Raw genomic sequence first — 24,244 nt, 5'->3', positions numbered from 1 at the left:
GTGTCTGAAAACTGCATGTAATTAATATGCTCATCTCCTATTAATCCATCTACCTGAGCCTGCATATCTAATACAAGGCCAGTTGTTCCAGCTTTCCCTCTGGAATCTGTGCCTCCATTGCCATTATAAGTTCTTGCCTCGTGGTGTCCTAGAGATCGAATGGAATTAGAGAAACCATTCATGATATAATAGTATACAAATACAGGATGCAATAACGATTTCTTCCATAAAAGGAGGGTCCATGCAATTTTAGGAGAATTTACACGCCCCAACTTAAAACTTTATATATCCACATTGGATTCAAAGATCAAAAAATTACCTGGCAAAGAAGTTGCTTGACCTTTAGGATCGTGATTACTGTTACCAATATGATTGATCAAGGCTCCAGGTGCAAGTGGGCAGGTTGCAATCTCGTTGATCGATTTACCTCTCAAGGTATTCAAGAAACTCGAATGGTGTGAAGCACTGGTATGTATTGCTCCAGACAGAGGGATTTGGAGTGACACTCGTTCCGAGTCAATAATTGTATTTTTATTTCTTCGGCACTGAATTGGGTGATACTCTATAGAGTTGAACTCAGGTTGAACATCAGGACATATTGTCACTAATGGAGTCGGCGTTAGTACCTGTTGTTGAATGTGATTCATATCTCGTGATTGCGAGGGTACTAGACCAACATTTTGTTGGAGAAAAAGATCAGACAGCTGGTGATTAAGAGTCAGAAGCGAAGGATTATTCTGACTTCTTAAATTGTATCTCCCATAGGCAGCAGAACTATTGGAGTGACTCACTGCATGAAAACGTTGGTTCTGAGAAGATGATGCCCGGATATTAGCATCATCCAAATGCCTCCTCATGTTTGCATCACAATGATACTCAATCTGCTGCCTTGCGTCTTCCTTTTGCTTTAGAGCCGCTTTCCTGTATTTCTGGAAGTCAAGGGGTAGTTGTAAGCTGTTGTCATTGCAGAATATCATAAATTTTTCAGTACTACACTTTTTGATACTTTGAGGAAGGAGTATGAACAATGTTGATTATATAACATGCAATTAGCTCACATAATAATTACATTCTTTAAATTTCAAAGTAAATCCCAAAAGTTCAAGGGATAAGAACAAATGCCAAACTTACTTGAAGGTGACTTGCTACGTTTCCTCTGGTTAGGTGGGGCTCATTCATGAGTTCAAGAACCTTCTTTGGAACCGCTGCAGCAGAGGACAGAGTGCAAATACAGAATTAAACGACAGGACTCCTAATCTAAACATGGAGTATCATTTTTGTCCCTTGAAACATCTTACGTATGCAAAAAAAACACGTTCTCGTCATCCATCTTTCATCACTTAGTTAAGGCTATATCGCTGCCTATTATCTTTAGAATGCCAAAACCATGCATGCCTTCAAACATAGATAACTCTGCCTAATAGACATCAAGAGAATTATCTGGACGAGCGCGCGAAAGCGGATGGAATAAATTACGCCTAGGATTTTATGAGATCACATACACAGTCCTCTCTATAAATATGACAAACTCTCACCAAATTTTCAAGGCAAATACAATGATGATGGATGTAAATTTCAGAAGTATAATGAGATGCGTGTCTCGATATGTACTAGGAAACAACACTTACCCTCTTGACCTAGTTGTTGCACAGCAGCCACAAACTTTGCATGTAATTCCGGTGTCCAGGTGACTCTGGCCTTCTTATGCTCCAGGAGGGGTGGTGCATCATGGGGTTGAACAGCTTGACCATCTTCCACGGTGTGATTCTTTTTGTGGAGCACTCTAGCACTTCTTCTGATTGCCCTATCTGCTTCCATTTTTTGAGCTGGTACCCGACTTGCCATATTTGCTTCAATTTGTTGAGCCGGTATCCTAATTGCCCTATTTGCTTCGATTCTTTGTGCTGGTAGAGGATTATACGTTGTTTTTCTTATCACATGCTGCCAAATATTTTTGAGGATTTCAAGCCCAACAGGCTTTACCAGGTAGTCGCGTGCGCCATGCATAACACCCTTTTCGATGACTTCCAAGTCATTATTTGCCGATGTCACTGCAATCAATTCAATATACAGAGATTAAATGAGTTCTAATTTGTTTAAAAAAGGCATTAATCAAACTGCATGATTCCTATGACTAATTTGAGACTACTACTGAACACAAATCTTATGGAGAAGATCGAGGTTGGCTCATCACTTATAACGGGGATGTCCATCTCCAGGCCTATGATCTCCAGAAGTTTGAAAACATCCATGTCAGACCGCATGACATCTGTAATTACGATATCATAGCTATCTTTGTTCTTCCTCAATATCTCAATAGCTTCGGCTGCTTTTGTGGTGGCTGTAACTGCAAATCATCAAATACTCGTCATCATGGAAGTGGGAAAAAAAAATCAGCAAATAATCAGATTCGAGTCTGCTCTAATTTATGTAACGGATATCATGTTCTCTATCGCTAGGACCAAAAATGTAAGCGCCAACTCAACAATGAATATATAGAAGAGGTACCTACAAATACACACATTAAAAGTAGGAAAGGAAGTAAGGGTAAGTAAATTTCTAAAATTGCAGAATAATATCAAGGAATCTATGAGTTTTGACTTCTCTTAAATTTAAGACTTGCTAGAGCAAATAACCATTAAGATTTTTTTCTTAAGAAAAAAAAAACCCTGAATTTTCGCCTTGCAAAACCCTACGCCCTCGTTTGCTATTCCTAGCCTAAAACACAAGAAAACATAAAACCCCTAATAACTCAACCAACTTCCTTTTCTCGCCAGACCCCGCCCAAAACTAGAATTTCCCTAGTAAAAAAAAAAAAATTCACCCCCTCTTCTCTCACGAAACCAGAGAAAAAAGAAAGTAAAAAAAAAAAAAAAAAAAAATCGCCCCTCTCCTCACGAGACCAGAAGAAAAAGAGGTAGGGCAAGGGAAAATAAATAAAAGGATCCCACATGCATGTAAAACTCGTACTGCCTTGTAATGCAAGTTTAAACTACAGCAGACCTTGATAGCCACATTTCTGAAGTTCAAAAGCGAGCACTTTGAGGCAGACGACATTATCATCAATGGCTAGAACTCTTAACCCTTGAGAAAAATGATTGTCGCGCTGTTGAAACGAAGGCTGAGAAGCCAAGTGAGCGTTAAACATCTTCCCGGACATATATATATGTATTGCTTAGCAACGTAATCTTTTTTGTGTAGATATCACAGTAATTTCGTGATTCTGTTGAAAAGCTGGAGAGGTTTAGGAGGTTTATTGGGATAGAATTTCTAGGACTTGGTTAAATATCATATTGTGGGGATATATATAGATAAAGAATTGTACTTTGATTTGAGAAACCATCACATATTAAGAAAGATTTTTTTTTACTGAAATATATTGGGTTCAAGGTCTTATTACAGAAATCATATAAAGTTAAAAGAGGAAAATGTATCATTCGCAGTGAAACTTACCGTGTTGCCGAGTTTCCTAATGCTTATTTTCTTGAGTTTCTATATAAAAACCCATTCGAAAAGGAAAACCTTGAGGGAAAATAGATGTTTTCACTTTAGAAAGAAAAAAAGTGTATCCACCAAGGGCCCCTTGCTTTTAGTCACTTTTCAATTTATTGGGATTTTTTTTTTTTTTTTTATCGATAACCAACACGATTGGTCTCGTTAACAGCAGCCATGATATACCTGTTGAACAAACAAAAAACAAAATTAAATGATGTTGGAAAAGCAAAAGCTTTAATTATGCTTTAACTGGGACTACATCACATCGTGCATGAAACTATGATGACATAATTACTAAGAATATATAGCTCATTGATGCAGTTGCTTGGCTATTTTCTATAAGTCGTTTTCCTTTTTATGCACTCCCTCCCTTTTTTTATAACTGACGTTTAAGATTTTGCACATCAATTAAGAAAAGTTTTTCATTGCTTAAATCTGTACACTACTTTCCTTTTGTACCCTCATTAATTGTCCAATTCACCCATATTTTCTCTCACTAGAGTACTAAATGGTGCTGTTTTACTAGGCCAAAAGCAATGCAAACTAAATAGAATAGTAATTAAGAACCCTGTATTGGAAAAAAGAGATAAAAGGGTAAAATTGTAAAAAAAATAATTAATACTGTATGGGAATAATAAAACGACAGATAAAAGTACACTAGAGCAAATTTCTTAAACGTCCGTTATAAAAAAAGGAAGGGAGCACTAGGGAGGAGTGTCCGCGCATCGCGCGGGTGTTTGGTGTTTGTGGACAAGGAAGATTTTTTGTTGAACAAACAATAGTACATTGTGAGAAAAAATAAAACTTAGTATGAAAAGATAAATAATATAATCAATCAATTCATACAGCGTTATAATAAAATTGGATCAAATTGAAGGTCGTTGATAATGCAGAAAGGCAGAACAACACAGAAAGCTAACTTTATTCTAGAATCTCCACCGAGAGCTCTTTCTTGCTATTGCTCCAACTCTATAAGATTATAACCAACCCAAACCAATTGAAGTTAGACAACACAAAAAATGCTATCTTGCAGCTAGGCAACGCGATAAGAGTCGCTAATTGTAGGTACTGAGAACATACCGATAAAATTAAGGGAGAAATTGAAAAATTGGGGGGGGTGAAATCTAACCTCACGCTGAACCACTAAGAGTAGCTGGGACTGAAGAGCATTCTGAGCTGATTAGTTTGAAATCAGGTAGAATTATCCCAATTCTAGAATGCGAACAGGGAGAAACTGATAATCAACCGTTTAGGCATTAATATACCAACAGTTCGGCAATTGAATTGGATGTAATTAATGACGAAATAATAGGTAATTTCAGAGTTGAGCTCGGATGGAAGAGAAAACAATGAGGCAAATCGTTGTAGACAAAGGCAAAAAGGAAAAATTTAACTCATGAAGCTGAAAGAGAATAAACTGACCAAAGTTTGTGATTCATAAATACAAATTATAAATGATAGAGAAATGAGTTCCTACCATTGATAGAAAAATCGTTGGCTCATTTCCTAAATCCGATTGCCATTCAAACATTTTAGACAAAATAACATCTCAAATGGTCATCTATGGCTGAAAAGGGGAATTATTGGTCGCTATGGGATATTCCGGTAATTACACTAACACACAAACATATACGAGTTGTAGAAAATGCAAAAACAGTTGCACACTAATTACATATTTCATCAATACCCAGATGGCTCATCAATGATAACTTTAAATGTATTAAAATGGGGTCATTTCAGTAAACATACCCAAAAACATACTTCCTTAACTTGTACTTAAAATTTTTAAACTAATATACAACATTTCACATTCCCAAAAAGCCCCCACCTATGCGGTTGAAATTCAACCTATTTTTTGATCAAAACTCAATCTTATATAATATAAGGATATAGATCATCTGATGCAGTTGAATTTGGCTATTTTCTGAGTCTTTTTCTTTCTTATATATTTTCGATATGTCTTTTTCTTTCTTATATATATATATATATATATATATATATAGCTCATCTGATGCAGTTGAACTTGGCTATTTTCTTAGTCTTTTTCTTACTTTTTTCAAGTCTACTGTGGGGGATTTTTTTTTTAATTTATAACAAACATATTTGTTAGATTTATAAGTAAAGAATTATGTTTCATATTGGTTTGAGATACAAGACAGAGTAATTAATATGTAAGTAAGTTCCGAAATTGAATAGCTTAAACTTTTGAATTAGAGTTGGATTCCTGACTTATACATTGGACTCCTTGATGGACTCTCTCTAAGTATTTCTTCCTTACAAGTGGTATCAACCCTTCAAGTTGTATGACTGGGTTACTCATGAGCAAGTGAATTTTTCTCGGAGTTGGACTGGTAAAAATTCTCTTTTTGGTGATGGATCGAAATACTAAGGAATTTGGTTGGTATTAGATCAGATGCACCATAGGTTTGGTGGGGGGTGGATCCATGATTAAGAAAAGATATTATGTCTCACATTGGTTCGAGAGACGAAAAAAGAGTGATTAATATGTAAATAAGGACCCGAAACCTAATTGTTTAAAATTTTGGATCAGAGTTGGGTTTCTGCCTTACATATTAGGCACTTTAATGAACTTTCTCGAGACGTTTCTCTATAATATATATTACTCCCACAATTAGTTTTGGGGTTAAGAGCGATCACAATTTTAACTTTTTATTAAAAAAAAAAAATGCAATGGGTATGTTTCCGGCAAAAATAGAAAATTCTGATGTTTCGATGAGCGCCATGTAAAAATTAGTCCTTAGTTCTATTGACTTTTTTTTTTTTTTTCTTTTGTGTGTAGGAAGTTAGACAGGTTAAATTGAATAGATTAGTCCAATTTTTCAATTTCTCTAAATAGCCCACTTAGACAGATGATGGGCTATACAATTGCATGATCTAAGAATTTTTTTTTTTTTCTCTCCGTAGTGTCAAAGATTCTTGATTTTAAACTCTCCAAAGATCCGTAAAAAAATTCAATCATTTGCGCGGATGAAGTCTTGGTAATAGTCGGTTGGCTCAGATGATGTTCTGAGTTAATTTACACACTCCTCATGAATGAAGAAGGTCTCATTTATGATCAACACAAGCCCTTGACTTGAGGTTCCCTTTTTTTTTTTTTTTTTTTTTTTTCTTCTTGTAACTAGTACTTGACTTTGGTGCCATACATATATCTCCTAAATGAACACAAGAAGACTTGAAATTAAGCTCTCTTAATCATATATTACCTGACTTAACACTCCAAAGTCCATATCAAACCTACCGTATCTACATGTCCAAACAAAAATAATAATGTCTCATTTGGTCACACAGTAAAAAGCTCGTAATGAAATTGTTGACCCAAATCTTGTTTTAACCGCAAAGGCCGAACCAATAATATCTCATATATCCAACTTTTTGCTGGCATCCTTGGATTGGCCTTTAACTGAAATTAAGAGGTTTTTTCTAGACTATGCCTTAGGGGCACAAGATAAGAGTAATCACATTAGCTAAGAAAAAAAAATTAATATGATGTATGTGAGATTTTAAAAAAATGATTGAAAAATGTGTAAAAAAAATATTCATGACAAATGCAAAAGATTTTTTTACCATCATTCACTCTTAAAATAGTCACTTTATATTTTTTACAAAATCAAATAAATAAATTTTGGTCACAACTTGGATTTTCAATCACTTTTTATCTTAAATTCATCATATGACCTATATATGATTATTTTTCTTAGAGGAAAAAAAATGTTAGATCTCATTTATAGTTAAACAAATGATCGTTCCATATTCATTTTTGCCTTAAAAATATTGGATCTGATCCAAATCATCTACATTTTTTTCCTCCAAAGAAGTGGAATTTGACCAAATTCATATTCATTTTTGTTACTGAAAAAGGGATCTAATATTTTTGTAGATAAAAAATAATTGTATGTGAGTCATGCAGTGATTTTAGACTAAAAAATGATTAAAAACTTTAATCGAAATCAAATTTTGATAACTTAAATTTATAAAAAAAAACATAAAATTAATATTTAAAAAAATAATTAAAAAATTTATTTAATAAAATGTAAACACTTTTTGAACGATTTTCCTAAAAAATACATGCCCAGGGGGAGGCCGCTGCACTGAGTGCACTATGGAGGCCTTCCGCTATGCACATCCCGACATTGGACATGGCGTTAATACTTTGGACTACTACTAAATATTATTTTATTTACTAGAATGAAAAATCTTTTCTTGCTCTATTCATCAGAAAATGAAACAAAACCAATATTTTGTTCCAAAAAACTTATTGGAATTTGGAAGAAACAAAATAAAATAAAAATATATAAAATAAAAGCAAAAGTCCCGGAATACCCACAAGCGAGAAAACGAGTAAAGTGGGGTTTCTGGTTCTGGCTCCGGCTTTCATCCCATCTTCAGAAAAATCTAGTCTCCAACGTCGCCAACCATCGTACCCAGTCAACACCACCCCCCCCCCCCCCGGCCCTCCCCACCCACCAACCACCTCAGTTTATCTTCTCCTCTGTCTCTCCTGCCTCGAAAAACCCTAGGCCGATTATTATTATTACATTTATATTATAAATATTCCTTTGTTATACATACATATTTGTTGATTGATTGACTTTCTGCATTTGTCCCCAAGAGAGTTGTTTGACTATTGTTGTTATTGTACATTAGTAGTTGCTATTATGTCTTCGGAGATCGAGGTGGTGGAGGAGGTCGAAGAATCCAGAGATCATGGTCGATCATCGCCTACCTCCGCCGTGTCCACCACGGCCAAAGGCACCGGGGGTGAGATAGAGGAGGAGAGCTTGAGGAACGATGTGTACACGGCTGCGGCGTATGGGGATATGGAGAAGCTGCAGAGATTGGTGGAGAGCGAGGGCTGCTCTGTCTCCGAGCCGGACTCCCTCGGTCACTACGCCCTCCAATGGGCCGCCCTCAATAACCGCACTGCTGCTGCCCAATACATTATTGAGGTCAAGATTGATTTTTTGTTTTCTTGTTTATCACTCGGTACCTCACTATTGGTGCCTTAAGTACTTTTTCCCCGAAATCATTCAAGTATTGTATCGCGTTTGTCACTCCAATTAATCCGCAGTTGATTTTCTGGCTATTGTTGTTGGACATAGTCAATTCAAGAGTCAATAAAGATGTGAAGGTAACGAGGATATGTGAATTTTTATTGTAAAAATGTTACTGAAATTTGCACGGTCAACTGGGATTCTGATCTCGTGGTATATGGAAAATGAAGAACAAATCAGATGAGGCATGAAAAATTTGAAGTACAAACTAGATTCTTCTTGAAATGAGGCATGCAGTTGTACTTAGTATTCAAACACTAATCCTAAAGCTAGTGTTGCTTGGATTTCAATTATTTCTAGGGGCATCATATGATATGGTTTCCTTTCGTTGAGTTGAATATGAGATGGACTGGCATTGAAACTACCATTATTATTTTTTTAAAATGCTGTAGTTGAAACAATGGCCTCAGTTTGACTGATAGTTCTGTTGTGACACATTGCTGGCAGCGTGGTGGAGACGTGAATGCTGCAGATCATACAGGACAAACGGCACTCCATTGGAGTGCAGTTCGGGGTGCTATCCAGGTGGCTGAAGTTTTACTTCAAGAGGGTGCTCGGGTGAATGCAGCTGATATGTATGGCTATCAGGTTTGTTTTCATTCAAAAACTTTGCTTTATGTACCATTTTGCTGTTTAAAAGACTGAGTCGTGTACCTTAAGACTTGTATGGTTTTGTCATAAATTGTGATCTGTACTCTTATGTCTCTGAGCAAATACCTTGTCTTCATGTTGAATATTGAATTCTGGATACTTGCCATCTTTGTTGCAGACAACTCATGTTGCTGCGCAATATGGTCAGACATCTTTCCTTTATTACATTGTAACAAAGTGGAATGCTGATCCTGATGTCCCTGATAATGATGGAAGGAGCCCTTTGCACTGGTACTTGAAAAATGTAATTTTTATTTTCTAAAATCAGAGGAAAAGCTTTTGTTGCAATTTTTTTAACACTGTTGACAGCTAGGCATGTAGGTATTTGAACACCCATAATTTTTTTTTTGTTGAATTATCCAAGTCTTTCTTATACTATGTCATCCCTTAACTTTAGATGTTATGAAAACTTTGAGGATTTCTTCACCCCTGATATGCTATTATTGGTTTCTTAGCTTTCTATCAGATCTTAGTCGTGTTTTCAGCAGACACATACTTGCCAAGAACTTGCTAGCTGTCCAGCATGCCTATGAGCCTGACATATTTCATCAATATGCAATCTTTAGGCTATCCATGTGAAATTGAAGTTAATTCAGATTCAACCAACATTTTAAAGTGTGTGGTTGGAATGTTGTTTTGCCTTTTACATCTCTTTAAATCTTAAATATGTATTCAGTATCCGATGCTGAATACTTCCCTTCTTTGATACTGGTATCAACAGCAAAGGGGAATATAGAGCTCCAGTGCATCAGTTGCTTTTTGCCTGCAGATGCTGCCAGCTTTTGAAGTTTTACCATTTATCTGTATAACAATAATATGTATTGAGTGCTCTATTTTCACTTTGGAATGTAATTGTAGGGCTGCATACAAGGGTTTTGCAGACTGTATACGTCTTCTGCTATTTTTGGATGCATATAGAGGAAGACAGGATAAAGAGGGTAACTTTTAAATGTTTCTGTTCCCTTTTTCCTTTGCTGTAGACATGAACTATGAGTTTGAAAAGTACTAACAAGTGAGAATATACTGCTTAAATTTAAATTGATCTCTCATAATGCTTCCACTTTTAGGCTGTACTCCTCTACATTGGGCTGCTATCAGAGGTAACTTAGAAGCATGCACAGTGTTGGTACAGGCTGGCAAGAAGGAAGATCTCATGTTGACAGATAATACTGGCTTTACACCAGCACAACTTGCGTCTGATAAGAATCACAGACAAGTTGCATTTTTCCTTGTAGGTATCTAATAAACTATTACATGTGATGTCAAACTTACATCAACATACTCTACTATTTGTTGTTCTTCATATTTTGTGCTCCAGAAAATTAGACTTCAAGTTTTTATTTAATTTTTTAAAATTTTTGCAAACAACTCTCCAGAATATTATTCGGTATTGACCATTTATGGCAATTAAATTGGTTAATTGCTACCGTTGTCCGCAGTTAATCCACCTGTTTAGGTTGTCAGCTTGTCTTGTTCAAAAGCATTGTGTTAGCAACACACTATATTTTGGCCAACTTGGTGCAAATCTATAAGTCTGAAAATTTGTTAGCAACGAAATCTTTGATTACTATGGACACTGATGATGTGATATTTTGCCCTGTGGATTCTTTTTTTTACAGAAGCTTCCTTTTGCTTTAGATATATATTTTGTCAGTAGCATGGGAATATGCATGTTTCAGATTGTGAGAATCATTTGCCTGGACATTGTCTCAGCCTTCTAGAAGTCTTTTTGGACCACATAGTCATGACGACCATGATATCTTCTTTCCTTAAGTTGGCACAAATATCACTATTCCCAGAAGTATCCCTACATTTATATGTGAGTCATTTGAATTTCATGTGGATATGCCTTGGAAAATGCAAAATTTCACAACGGATCAGTGAGTGGTGATTGTTTCAGAAACCTGGTAATGCAGGCTTTCCACATGGTGAACTTCCAATAGAGCTGTGCTTATCTTTTTATCTTTTTGATTCCTAGATCGAAGCCCACTATCATTTTGCAGTACATGAGCAGTAGTTCTTTGAACATTATTGGCTTCTGACAGCTTTTCGCATCCATGTTTCTGAAGTATAAAGCTTGTGTTTTGCAGGGTAATGCCAGAAAGCTGCTTGACAAACGTTGTGATGGAAACAGCCGTCTTGGGAAACTATCAAAATTGGGGCTTGCTCCTGTTCTTTGGTGCACAATATTTTTGCTTCTTGTGACCTACACTCATTCAGTAATCATGGGTACCTTTCCTACTAGTTGTTGGTTTTTCATTTGGGCCTTACCTGTGCACGTTATATTGCCTCTAATATGCTGTATTACGTTCGCTTGAGTGCAGCTCCAAATCTGCCAAAATTGACAGCTGGCTTCGCTCTTCTCGCATGGCTGGGTGTTTTCCTAGCAACTTCTGGATTAGTTTTGTTTTACAGATGCAGCAGGTACTTCCTTTTTTCTTTATATAGTTGGCGACCTAAAATACAATCTTTCATATGCTTCTGTAGACTTGCTGCTGGATAAGTAGTTGTGATACTTAAAGGTGGTTCTTATAATTGTCAAAACTATTACAAAATCTTGAAGTTCTTAATCTTTCCAAAGCTGTAGGACTCTTGTTATCAACACTGTTCTTTTCCATTGATCATCTCTTTGGTTGAGCCGATGTGGTGAATTATTAGGCCGACCAACATTGAAACTGCCCATTTCAAGATTTCCATTTTGTCATTTGTTGATTTAGTTGAGCACTAGGACTAGCTTCAGAAATGCTTTTACTTGCAATAGGCTTAAAAGTGTGGGGCTTTTTTTATTGCAGCACAGATCCAGGTTATATTAAGGTGAATATGCATGATTCCCAGAATACAAGAGATGATGTAAGTTGCCCCAACCCCTTTTCTTCCTCTTGGTTCTCTATTACAACCTTAATAATGTATGGCCTTAAGTTGTTCGAACTAATGCTTCCTTCATGTTAAATCTTGCTCTCTGACTAGATGCATGTAACTTGCATTTCATTTGAGAGATATTCTTGAAATCTTATCAGTATTTCATTTGTAATTTTCTGTTAGGAACCCTTGCTGAAGATGGAAATAAATCATCCTGCATTACTTGCTGGGAACTGGGCTCAGCTTTGCTCTACCTGCAAGGTGCTATCTATTTCTCACTCTTCTCATTTGGACTTTAGTTTTATATTTGTTGTTTTTAACCTAATTTGGTCATCTCATATCAGATTGTTAGGCCTCTTCGTGCAAAGCACTGTTCCACGTGTGATCGGTGTGTTGAACAATTTGACCATCATTGCCCTTGGGTGTCTAATTGCATTGGCAAGGTTGGTTTTTTTAACCTTTTGCATTTATATCCTATGAATTCATATCTGTTTGGATACTTCATCACTCATTACACGTAGCATAAGCAAGCCAAGTGTTTGAGAAAAAAAGAGCATGGTGGTGGCAATAGTTTTAGGCTACTGTTGCATTGGCAGCTTAAGATAATGATAAGGTCTTTTTTTATCCTGCTGGTCCAAGATTGGTTAAAGTTGCTGCAGTTGAGAAAGCATAGAGCTATATCCAGAACCATTATTTGCAGTGTGCTTGCAAAACATAGATCTGGTACACCTAGAAGTTTGATGATTCTTGAGGGCCTTGAAAATTTCTGTATTACCTGACTTGTAAATGTAGGAGTTACCTACCTGCATAGAGTTGTGCACGTTATGGGTTTCAATGTAGGAGAAATGGAAACCACCAAATACAAGCTTTTTTTTTTTTTTTTTTGTGGTGGTGGTGGTGGTTGTAATAACTACTAAGACAGGTAATTTCTTAGCTGGTTTGGTCGATAAATGTGGGGTATATGATTGTCTCGTGTAAATGTTTAGTAGATGTGCTGTTCCTTTTGCAAATGTATGTGGCTCTGAATCTACAGCTTGTTTAAAATAAAACGTACATCTGATTTATGCTGGCTCTGATCTCATTCAGAAAAACAAATGGGATTTCTTCTTATTTCTTGTTGTGGAAGCCTTGGCCATGGTGATAACTGGTGGTGTTGCTCTTACAAGTAAGCCATTTTTTACCTTTTATGCATGTCTCGTTCTCTTCCTCATATCACGCATTTTTTTCCTGCTTATTATCTCGTTATGATTTGCCTCCTGTTCTTCTGCAATGCTATATATCGAGCGTGCTTTATGCTGCAGGAGTCTTGACCGATCCACTAGCTCCATCTTCATTTGGGGGATGGTTGAGCCATGCTGCAAACGAACATGTTGGTGCTATTGCATTTATTGTCTCAGACATTTTCCTCTTCTCAGGAGTGGCTATCTTGACTGCTGTTCAGGCTTCTCAGGTATCTTTGCTGAGTTCCAACGTTTGTAGAAGACCCTGTAGGAGGAGATGAAATTTCAGTAATGTTTGTCTTGTGAACCTAAATGATTTTACAACTCAACGGCTGCAGCGAACGGGCTTTAGTTTTTGCTCGGTCTTCATCAGTCTTTTAACACGTTCACCCTTTTGGTTGGGAGAAGTATCATGTTGTTTCTCGACTAATTCAGTATCTTAATTCCTTTTTGGTGCCACAGATCTCTCGTAATATTACGACGAACGAGGTAGCAAATATAATGCGGTATAGCTACCTGCGGGGGCCTGGGGGGCGGTTCAGGAATCCTTACGATCATGGGTGTAAGAGGAACTGTTCAGATTTGTTGATAACTGGTTACAATGAAGACATCGAGCGTGACGAGGAATCAAGTGAATCGGAAGGTCTCAGGATGATGCAGATTGGGAGGGCGTCAAACCTTCAAAATGGGGCATGCCATTCTCATCAAACCAATGGCAACACCGAGGGGAATGGTGGTCATGTTGTAGTTAACGTGAATAAGAGCTCAAACACCCATCAGTCTCATGTTCATTCTTCTTACTGTACTCATCATAAAAACAACCAGAAAACTGATAGCGTTCCTGTAGGATTAGGAATTGGGCTAGGTGGTCGGAACAGCGGGAGATCTGTGATCGCGTCATGATTAGTCCTCCTGGGCTCTGCTGTAACGGGGGGTGGATTGAGAGATTAATTGCTTGTTTGTACTTGCTACGGTTTGTAAGCTACAAGGCAATGGAGTTCCCTCAATAGGTAAAATTCAAATTGATTTTGCTTCGTCCAACTCCGTCCTGTCGGTAGTCTTTTCTGAGGAAGACGAAGAGGGAGCGAGATACGAACTCTTCGCGCGCGCTTCATATCCGTAATATGATATATATATGGCCGAGAAATTTCTTTCCGTGCTATTTGTTTATTATTATTATTATTATTTTTTTACACTTGAATCAGGTTCGGTCTGATGTGTTATTTCGCTTTCACATTAAATGTTGTGCCTCCGCGGTTTAGGTCAGAGAGACAGGATAAGAGAAAAAAGGTCCTTCACAGTGGAATTTGATAATATTATTGCTCCCGTGTCCTTATCTTCCTTCTTTTTTCTTATTAAAAAAGAAAAAAGAAAAGGAGAATACGGCGATGCGGATTTTCCTCGAGACAAATAAACATTTTTAAAATTAAAAAAAAAAAATTTTTTTTTGGGCAAAGTTGTGCGCTTACCCCGGAAAAAGTTGGAAACCAAAGGATGAGAACCGAAGAAGGGAAGGCGGTCAGATTTTAAAACTGCTCCTGGTGTTGTGTTTGAAGACAAGAGAAGAAGAAGAAGATACACGCGCACACGGAACGGAAGTGGGGGGAAGTGTTTATTTAGAGAGAAATTGATTGAATAAGAAAGAAGAAAACAAAGATGATTACCTCACTCGCCTGTAGTTGGAGGATAATAATGTCAACAGGTAATACTAGTGGGAGTTGATGATGGGCACTTGACGCTGATGGGTGGATCGCTTTATCTGGCCATCAATGACTATGGAAAATTCTTGGACTCTCTCGGCCCGGCGGTGAAAGCGTCCCCACACATCCAATTTTGTAAAGAAAGAGAAAGGCCTCATCTCATCGTTCCTCAGGGCCACAGCCAGCAGATTTGTGAAAACCGAAAAAAGCACAAACCGCCAAAACAGTTTCTGTCATTCAGTTGCTTTACGGAGTAGTCCTGAATGGATGAATCTGTTGTAAATGGATAATCTCAGGATAATCAGTGACCATCAATTTTTCCCGCGAAAATTTTAATGATAAGGATCGATTTATATATTTATTTATATACAATTCTAAGTCCCACCCACTTTCGGCATCGACATGCGAGTGCGACCGCTGCTACGTATCTGAGCGGTTTTTTTTCCCCCTCGGCCAGAAAGAAGAAGTAAAGCTGAAAACAATTAAACCCCAAAACAAAAACAAAAACAAAATCAAAATAAAAAATCCTCCCTTCTTTTCGTCCAAGCTTCAACGAATTTCCTGACACACTGCCAAATGCAGCACCGCCTTTTTTTTTTTTTTTTTAACAACAAAGTGTGCTTTTGGATTTTGCTGCTCCTCCTCTTCTCTTCCGCTGAGGAACCGATCCGGCGACGACGGTTAATAAAACGACAGCGTATGTTGTATCCATATATCCTTGTTTGTTTATTATTTTTAGGGATAATTTTAGAAACGCCCCTGAGGTTTCTGATAAATTCACCAATCTCCCTTGAAGTTTACAAAATTGCACAAATGTCCTCTGAAATTAAAGTGTCATTAGGTATATTAATTGATTTTATTTTATAATTACAAGTCATCGTTCATTATTAATAGAATTTCCAAACAGTTATTTCAATTAATTAATTACTAATAGTTAATTAGTACTCTAATTACTTAATCATTAGAGATTATTAAAGAAGAAAGGAGGGAAAACAAATGCAAAATTTACAAATTTTTTCTGTTCAAAATCACAAGAATTATAGCAAATATCATGTTAAAAGAGATGACAAATCTATTTTATTGAATCTTGTGATCATCAGTGTAGTTCTATTGCTTATTTGTATTGTCTGATTTATTAAATAAGAACTTTGGAATAGTGAGATGTGTGTATTGATTGTTTCTAACTTTAATTATTTTTATTCATTTACTAATAGAACTTATATATATGCATAAGAGGTATTTATGGAATAAAAATTTCATCTCTCTCCTTAAAGTATTTTTTTAATATTATTTTTTCTAATTGGACTAATTTTGATACAAAAATCTTCAATTTAGAGGAAGTTTATGTAATTTTATAAATTTTAGGGGAGACTAGTGAAATTGTTAAAAATCTCAGAGGAGGTTTTTGAAATTATCCCTTATTATTATTATAATTATAGATAGATGTACAGTAACTCGATACAATGGGTGTGTTTGGATGAAACAATTATTTTTTAAATATTATTTTTTGTTGCATCATAAATATACGTTTTCTATCCAGCTTTATGTATTTTTAAGATTTTTTTTTATTTCACTTACAATCAAATTACAAAAAAAGAAGAAAAAAAAAAGAAAGAGGGAGTTCTACAATAATTATTCCTTAATAATCCACTACCAAATACTAGATTTGTTTGAATATCTCATTTTTTTTAAATAATATTTCGCTTGCATTATTATAAACATATTTTTAATTATTTATTATCTCATATACATCACATCATAAAAAATATTACATTAATTATTCTAGATAATATTTTGGATCATACTCTATCCAAACAAATCCACAGCTAATCTCTATCCAGTATTTGGCAATTTGTTACCAAAAAAACAAAAAGAACGTCCCGTCACCACCCGCAGATAAAATTCCGCTGTAGCACATCCACTAATACTCCTGAGGCGGTAATTTTGACAATTATGACCACCCTTTTTTTTTTTTTAATTACTAATAAAGTAAAGAATTCCCCATAATCATAATGCAGGTCGCCTCACCTTTCCCCTCCAGTGCCCTCCCCTCTGCCCTCTGCCCTCTGCCCTCCCGAAAGAAACCAATAACTTCCTCCCTTTCTTATCTGAACTGGGGTTTTCATCATTCAAATGCCACGCTCCGAACATCAAATTGAGCCACGTTATCTGCATCTCATGGCTAGGCCCCACCACCGTTCCGATGCCTCTGCGCTCTTAATAACCCCCGCGATCTTCTTGCCTTCTGGTTCAACTCCCTTTCCCTCAATTCCTCCGTCGCTTTTTCTCATACGCAGACAGTTTCATCTCACTCAGTTAACATCCCAACTTCAATAACGCACTCTTGATTCATATTCCTTCTTTCGACGATACAGGAATTAAAATTAATCCCTCCGAGATTCTGCTCTTTTCAGGTGTCTCAACCTATCTAAGGTCCGAGTCTGTAGTATCATATCATGGCACGCCTCTGTTTCCACGTGAATGAAATCAACATGCAATTGTTGCTTCATTTCGTATCTTGATCATTTTGTTTCCTGAGTGCTTCTTGTGCGAATTGGTTTTTTTTTTTTTTTTTGAATTTTATTCCCCGGTTGTTTTTGTAAGGGGTATGCTTTAAAATTGGAATCTTTGTTGCCAGCTTAGCTGTCCCAAGTGTGTTCTTTTCTTCGTTATATGTCACAGGTACTCCATACGTCTGGATTTAGTCCATAATAAAACTGTTGAAGGAATGGTTTTTTTTTTCCTGGTGTACTTCGCGGTAGGTGGTTCTGACGTAAACGTGATGAGAAAGTTGAGCATGATGGGAAACCATGGCTCATTTATGGTGGTCATTATTTTTTTGTTGGACTACCAATGACTCGTTCATTGGTTCGTTTGTGTCTAAAATGTGTCCTCGTTATACGTACCGACGTTGGACGCGTATACGTGATCCTTCTTTAGCCGATGGACCGATCTTTATGGTCAGACAAGATATCTTGCTAAATCCCAAGTCATGGATTAAGATGAGGGGGATAAGATTCCTTCGATAGTTTGTAGGTGGTGAATGAAAGGGGAAAGATGAGTAGTTCTTCCGTTTTAGTTTAGTGCTGTTGTAAAAATTGATGTTTTCAGCAACAATGACTTGCGTATATGTTTTTTATTTTTGTTAATCCATTTGCATGCGCATTTTTAAAGTTTTGCTTTTCTTTCCTGGATTGGATATAGCATCATGATGGTGGTCTTTTTTATGGTTAAAAATTTTCACAAGACAGTATTCTTATTTGGCTTGTCTTCCATTTTCTTGCCTGGCTGGCCGTGCTGTGTTTGAGTGTCATCGCTCTTTCCTCGCAGACAAACCGAATTGAGGAGAAGTTTTTATGAGGTTGACTGAGAAAGATATTCTGTTTCACCTTATAATAGTTTGAAAAAGGTGCCAAATTTGGCAAGTACGATTGATCAAAAGAAAATTATTGTTAGCCAGATCAGAAAGAGAACTAGGAGAATAAGTTGGAGGTCTTTTCAATTTTTCCTTTTTCTTTATCAGGCTTTAGTTGACAAAGACGGGCAAAATAACTTTTTTTTAAGCTGAGTGCTATTGGATTACTTTTATCAGTGATATTGTCGGAGAGTAGCTTCATTTTGAGGTGCTGATAATATGGTGTTCTGATTAGTAACTAACTTTTCTAATCTCCCTCTCTCTCTCTCTCTCTCTCTCTCTCTTTCTGATCTCAAGCTGTTCTTCCAGGAAAATTTTCTGATGGGAGGCGCTTGTTCTTTGAAGAGAGATTATAGTGCTGATGGATATGGACTCCATAGAGGCATTTCCGGCATGTACTTCAAATGTGGATATTCGAAAGAGCGAAGGGCCTCGGTTCACTCAAATTCTGGTTGCCCCCCACAAGGAGGTAGCTGTCCATCGCTCATGGAACTTTGCATTTACAAGATACGCCAGGTGCTTGTTTCTTTAATTGCGTCCCTGTTATTTAAAAATGGTGGTCGTTTTTCTCATTCAATTCTTGGCCTTTTGAAATTCCACAGGAAATTCACAAATATACTTCATTCTATATGCTGCCAAGAGATATAAGCCAGTTGATATTTAATGATCTGGCTTCCTGCCACGCTCTTTCAGATTGTTCCATTAAAGCTTTCAGAGACTGTGCTCTGCAGGTGATTGATAGGCGGAGGTTTTCCTTTTAATCCTGCTTAATCATTTTACAGCCTGATTGTCTCATTGTTCTGTCTGATGGTGACAGGATATATGCCTGGCAGATTATCCACGAGTGAAAGACAGTTGGATGGATGTCATTACTTCACAAGGATCATCTTTACTTACCATTCAGCTGTCAAGTTCTGGTCTTACAGATGTAGGCTTGGCTCAGCTTAAGAATTGCTCAAACCTCCAAGCACTATTGTTTGATCGTTTTGATAATGTCTCTGAACATGGCCTAAAGCAACTTGATGGTTGTAAGTTTTGCATTCTAACATACTGTTCTATATGTCAGCTTTTGCTGATAGCGGTCATAATTGATTTCTCTAAGTGAGTGTGTGTACTGAGGAGGTTTTATGTTGTTTCACTATTACTCGGAAATATGGAATGCTTGATCTTCCATGACCTGCTAACTACAAGATCTCATAGAGAATTCGAGTTGCGTTGGCTAGTAAATGTATATGCAAGTGCTTTGTGCATTATATGCAGTGTATATACATTGCTGCTACAGATGTATCTACATGTCTATTCATATATATGCATATTTAGGCTTAAAAAATGGAGTATGGTGCATAAACAATCACATCACATAAAATTGAGGGTGACAAAATTTCTGACTGTCATTCACCAACTGCAAATTGTCCTAGTGTATTTTTTTTGTTATATTTTGCTGGTAAATACATGTCATATGAATTTGTTGAAAATTCTGAAGTTTAAGGTATCTTGCTTCAGGTCTTTCAAACTTGGCATATTTGGGTTTTATCAAAAGCAATGCCCTTACCCGTGAAGGAATGCAGGCTTTATCCAGCCTGTTTAATTTGGAAAAGTTGGATTTTGATAGGTGCCCTAGGATTCATGGTGGACTTGTGCATCTAAAAGGTTAGCTTTCTTTCTAAGTATCTAGCTTTCAGGAAAAAGGACTCCTGCCATATCTATTGAAACCTTTTACACTCTTGTCATCCCTCTCCCTTCCAACTATCCATCCCTCTCTCTCTCTCTCTCTCTCTCTCTCTCTCTTTCTCTGTGAGACACACACACACAGAGTGTATAATAACTGAAGTATGCTAAAATTTGTATTTGGCAAATCCTCTGGTAGACCATGATATTGTTGTGTAATTGGCATTTATACTCCTTGAGTTGGGTATGGTATCCATGTTTTTCCATGTTGAACAAAGTGTTGTCAAGTTTTGGACTAGAAGAATATGAGAGACCCTCACAGGAAAAAGAAAAAAGGACTTTTGAACCACAAAACAAGTCTTTGATAGGCGGTTTCTTGCACTGGTACAAGTTCAGTCACTGGTTTTAGTTCTTATGCTAATTTTATTAAGTGCTGATTCTGTCAAAGGGATTGTTAGTTTATTGCTTGCTTTGATCTCAGCATAGAAGTCTTCTTCTTACAGGTCTGACAAAGCTGAAGTCTCTTAAGATCAGGTGTTGTAAATGCATTACAGATTCCGACATGGAGTCTCTTGCAGGTATTTTTGGGAGCACCGTCTGCTTTGCGTTGCAAGTGCTCAACTTTTGGTGGAATTTGTTGATCTTCAAATTTTCATGCTTCAGGGCTTATAAATTTGAAGGAATTACAGATTTCATCTGTTAACATTACGAACATTGGAGTTTCATATTTGGAAGGTACGGCTGAGTATTTCCTATGTCATTTCTTTTTTAGTAACGATGAATGACTATCTACTGTATTTCTGTAAATCACATTCTACTAAACTGGCTTAGTCTGAGAGTAACATTTAGACAGGAAGCTCTATTGAGAGATTGGAAGAAATTTAACTTTAAAAGAATTGTATTTGCACCCAAAAATACCTCTGCTAATGTAGAACTTGAAATATTTCTAGAGGTTCTCATGTCTCTCTCTTCTTTCAATCTGTAATCAATACTGCGATAAAGTTAAACTTGCTCACTAAGCTATCACAGGTTATTGGTTCCTTTCAGTTATCCAATTTGTTAAAATAAAGTTTCTATATATTGTTGATTTTGTGTGTTTTGTTAGTAATTACATCTAATTTTCATTTATTAATTAGATCAAGCATGGCCTCCTAATGACACCACATGCTGTGACAGGTTTAAGCAATCTCATCTCACTCACTGTGGAAGGATGCAATGTTACTGCATCATGTTTGGATCCAATTTCAGGTTTCTTCCTCTATATTTTTCCTGATCCTGTAGATGTATTAGATCAAGGGAAACAACAGTTGGATTTGGAGATTTATATTGAATTGTACTGCATTTATTTGATAAACTCAAGTCAACGATGTTGAATGAAGAAATTGCATGTTTTGATCTTGGGAATATTCTATGGCAGTTATCAGAAATCTGTTGCAAGTGATCCACTGGGTAATTAATTTGCAAGTTATACGCCAAATCTATATTGCTGGGTGTTTTTGCAAATATTCTATTTCTAGTGATTAATGACGCAAAAAGAAATAAGCAAAAATCTATCTTATGTAGGAGAACATTAAGTTGTTTATATCAATGCAACTGCCTTATTTGTATTGGAGTAGGATTTCTGTGATTCACTTTCATACCTTAGTCATTGCATTTAGAGCTGCAATGAGGATTTCCATTGCCTACGTCTGAATGGGGATTAAACTATTTATGTTCCTTACTTTGATGGTCCTATCTCATGCTTCAGACTTATTTCATAGGGCTATTGACTTTACGCAACATATATAGTGTGTATTTCACTACTTTAGGAGTGAACCTTAACACTGGGTTAGGTTTCTCCACTATGACGTGGGAGGTCAATGAGTTGGGACATAGAACACCCTCTCCGATTTTAGTAGTAGATTTGGATGCAACTAGTTGTCCTTAGACCTAATCACCAAGCAGTTTTTCCTTGTTGGTTTTACGACTTCCATTCACTTTTATACTGGTGGCCTTTTATTCTTATTGTTTATTATCTTTTTGTCAGCTCTTATTTCGCTGCAGCATTTGGATCTGAATAGGTGTTCTCTTTCTGATGATGGATTTGACATAATTTCAGGTGATTTTTTAAGGTTATGCACTTCATGTGACTGTCTTCAAAATGCAAGATTATTTTTTCCCTTGAGCTTAGAGTTTTATTGTCGATCCTGCAGCATTCAGACATTTGAAGGTGTTGAATTTGGGGTTCAATGATGTTACAGATGCATGTCTAGTGCATCTGAAAGGTTATTTCCTTGCCTTCCGTGTACAATTTCACCTTCTAATATCTATAGATCTAGCAAAACATTCATTTGAATCTATGTAATAGCATTATTTTGTTTTCACATATTACGAATGTATATTTGTTGCTTTTACCCAATTGATGGATCTGCAGTGGAACATGTTCCATGACATACCTAGTTCATTGATCCATCTGGCTAATTAAGGATTTGGATAATATATAAGATTTCTTTGAATTCTACAAAGGTTGATTCTATTTCAGAGTTAAATACTTCAAGCTATATAAACTAAATAAATCTTTTGAATGTTATGCCAAGTATTGCACTTCTCTGAATCTAAAACCAAAATGTTTGCTTTGTATGGTGTGTCATCCAAATATCCTTACAGGCACATGCAAATGTGATATATTTTGCTGTTGTTTCATGGATAATCAGAAATTTTCACTTTGTTATTTGTCTTTTTTTAGGTCTAACAAGATTGGAAAGTCTAAATCTGGATTCCACACGTGTTGGTGATGGCGGACTTGCTAACTTAGTTGGTAGTTACTTGTTTATATTTAATGACAAGTAGGTGTTTTCAACGAGTAAAACAAACATTCTTTTGTCTGACCCGTTAAAGTTGGTAACTCATGTCTTCATGAGTAAATATTGAAGTGAAGATTTCTATTGACTTAAATGAGACTGTATTTGAATATTTCAGGGCTACAAGGTTTAAGAAAGCTTCACCTGTCAGATACTGAAGTTGGTAATGAAGGGCTTCGCCATCTATCTGGTAGGATGTTGTTCTTACACCGCTGTGTGGTACTTTCCGAGGTGCTTGATGAGTAATTTAGAACTCTTTTTTTAGCAGAGCTATGTTTTGAATGCCCTCTCATATCTTTCAATGGAAAGCACAATTGCTGCTCTCTCATGCATATGACTCTTTTAGTTGTATTGTTTCAAGAATTTATTTAATAATAATTTTTATAATTTTGACATTTAAGATGTTGAGAAATAGGCAATCGAGTGTTGAAACTACTCTATGCATTGTGCATATTCTTAACTAGGCTGTATAACTTAATACGTTTTAAGCCATTAACTTACAATGTTGTAACTCGTTAATGAACTATAGTAGAAGAGTATCTAGTAAATTTATTCAAATTAATTTGGTTTTAGCAGAATATAACTCCTTAGACGTTAAACCGAAACCCATAGAAACTATCTTGATAGTAACAATTAATATGAAGGATATATATAGGGAAAATCGTCCAAAACGTCCCTCACATTTTGTAAAATGACTTTTTTCGTCCTTGACTTTTAAAAGTGTAATTTTATGTCCTTTACATATTCACATCGGTCAAATTTAGTCCCTAACTAGGTTTCCGATCATTTTTTTGCCGGAATCCATCACGTGATCATTTTTTAAGGATAAATTTGTCAAATTATATTTTACATAATCTAATCTATAGTCCTCCACATTTTATAAAACAAATTTTTTCGTCCCTCACATTTCATAAAATGATTTTTTCATCCCTCACATTACACAAAATGAATTTCTCCATCCCTCACATTTCAAAAAATGAATATTTCCATCCCTTACTAATTATGTGTGTAAGGGAAACCCTAAAAAAAAAATATGTGTGTGAATACATTTTTATTTAAACACATATATATGTCTATTTGATTTTGCTTAATAATACGAATAGCATAAATATATGTATGTGTCTATTTGATTTCACTTAACAATATGAATACCATATATTATACGTGATCATTTGATTTTATCTGGTATTAGCTAGTAAAAAATCTTGCATTCATTGTCAAGTTGGCCAATAAAGCTATTTTCGGTCAAAATACAATAAGAATATGCAAATTAAGGTTCTATTGGTAAATATTAGTCATAATCATACAAAAAGAGAAGATAGCC

At 36.1% G+C, this 24,244-nt stretch overlaps 2 protein-coding genes and 1 long non-coding RNA gene across 11 annotated transcripts; 2 read left to right on the top strand and 1 right to left on the bottom strand.

Moving 5' to 3' along the window:
* The first annotated feature begins 7,834 nt into the window (after positions 1-7,834).
* On the top strand, positions 7,835-14,338 carry LOC113692666 (protein S-acyltransferase 24-like). The gene is made up of 13 exons (XM_072052520.1): positions 7,835-8,462; positions 9,015-9,155; positions 9,337-9,449; positions 10,077-10,156; positions 10,286-10,449; positions 11,309-11,447; positions 11,543-11,642; positions 12,011-12,068; positions 12,261-12,338; positions 12,422-12,520; positions 13,164-13,242; positions 13,379-13,527; positions 13,760-14,338. Exons 1-13 carry the CDS (start codon positions 8,172-8,174, stop codon positions 14,198-14,200), a joined length of 1,932 nt encoding a protein of 643 aa, XP_071908621.1. The 5' UTR covers positions 7,835-8,171; the 3' UTR covers positions 14,201-14,338.
* LOC140008393 (uncharacterized) lies at positions 13,159-13,951 on the bottom strand. Its single transcript, XR_011815779.1, has 2 exons — positions 13,814-13,951; positions 13,159-13,562 (listed from the first exon to the last, which is right to left on the bottom strand). It is a non-coding gene; the product is annotated as an uncharacterized lncRNA (long non-coding RNA).
* Positions 14,339-17,011: 2,673 nt separating the features above from the next.
* Positions 17,012-23,252, top strand: LOC140008392 (uncharacterized). Of its 9 annotated transcripts, none has more exons than XM_072052514.1 (12): positions 17,012-17,411; positions 18,722-18,928; positions 19,015-19,143; positions 19,230-19,440; positions 19,916-20,062; positions 20,584-20,658; positions 20,744-20,815; positions 21,257-21,328; positions 22,107-22,178; positions 22,273-22,344; positions 22,806-22,877; positions 23,039-23,252. In XM_072052514.1, exons 2-12 carry the CDS (start codon positions 18,734-18,736, stop codon positions 23,164-23,166), a joined length of 1,245 nt encoding a protein of 414 aa, XP_071908615.1. In that variant the 5' UTR covers positions 17,012-17,411; positions 18,722-18,733; the 3' UTR covers positions 23,167-23,252. The 9 variants fall into 9 exon arrangements, 8 of the variants coding, with proteins under 8 accessions (XP_071908615.1, XP_071908616.1, XP_071908613.1 ...); XM_072052515.1 differs by having other exon boundaries at positions 18,710-18,928; XM_072052512.1 differs by having other exon boundaries at positions 17,012-17,430.
* Positions 23,253-24,244: the final 992 nt, after the last annotated feature.

Source organism: Coffea arabica, chromosome 6c, assembly GCF_036785885.1.
Source record: "Coffea arabica cultivar ET-39 chromosome 6c, Coffea Arabica ET-39 HiFi, whole genome shotgun sequence".
Taxonomy (NCBI): domain Eukaryota; kingdom Viridiplantae; phylum Streptophyta; class Magnoliopsida; order Gentianales; family Rubiaceae; genus Coffea; species Coffea arabica.
This window is presented reverse-complemented; position numbering and strand designations above follow the sequence as displayed.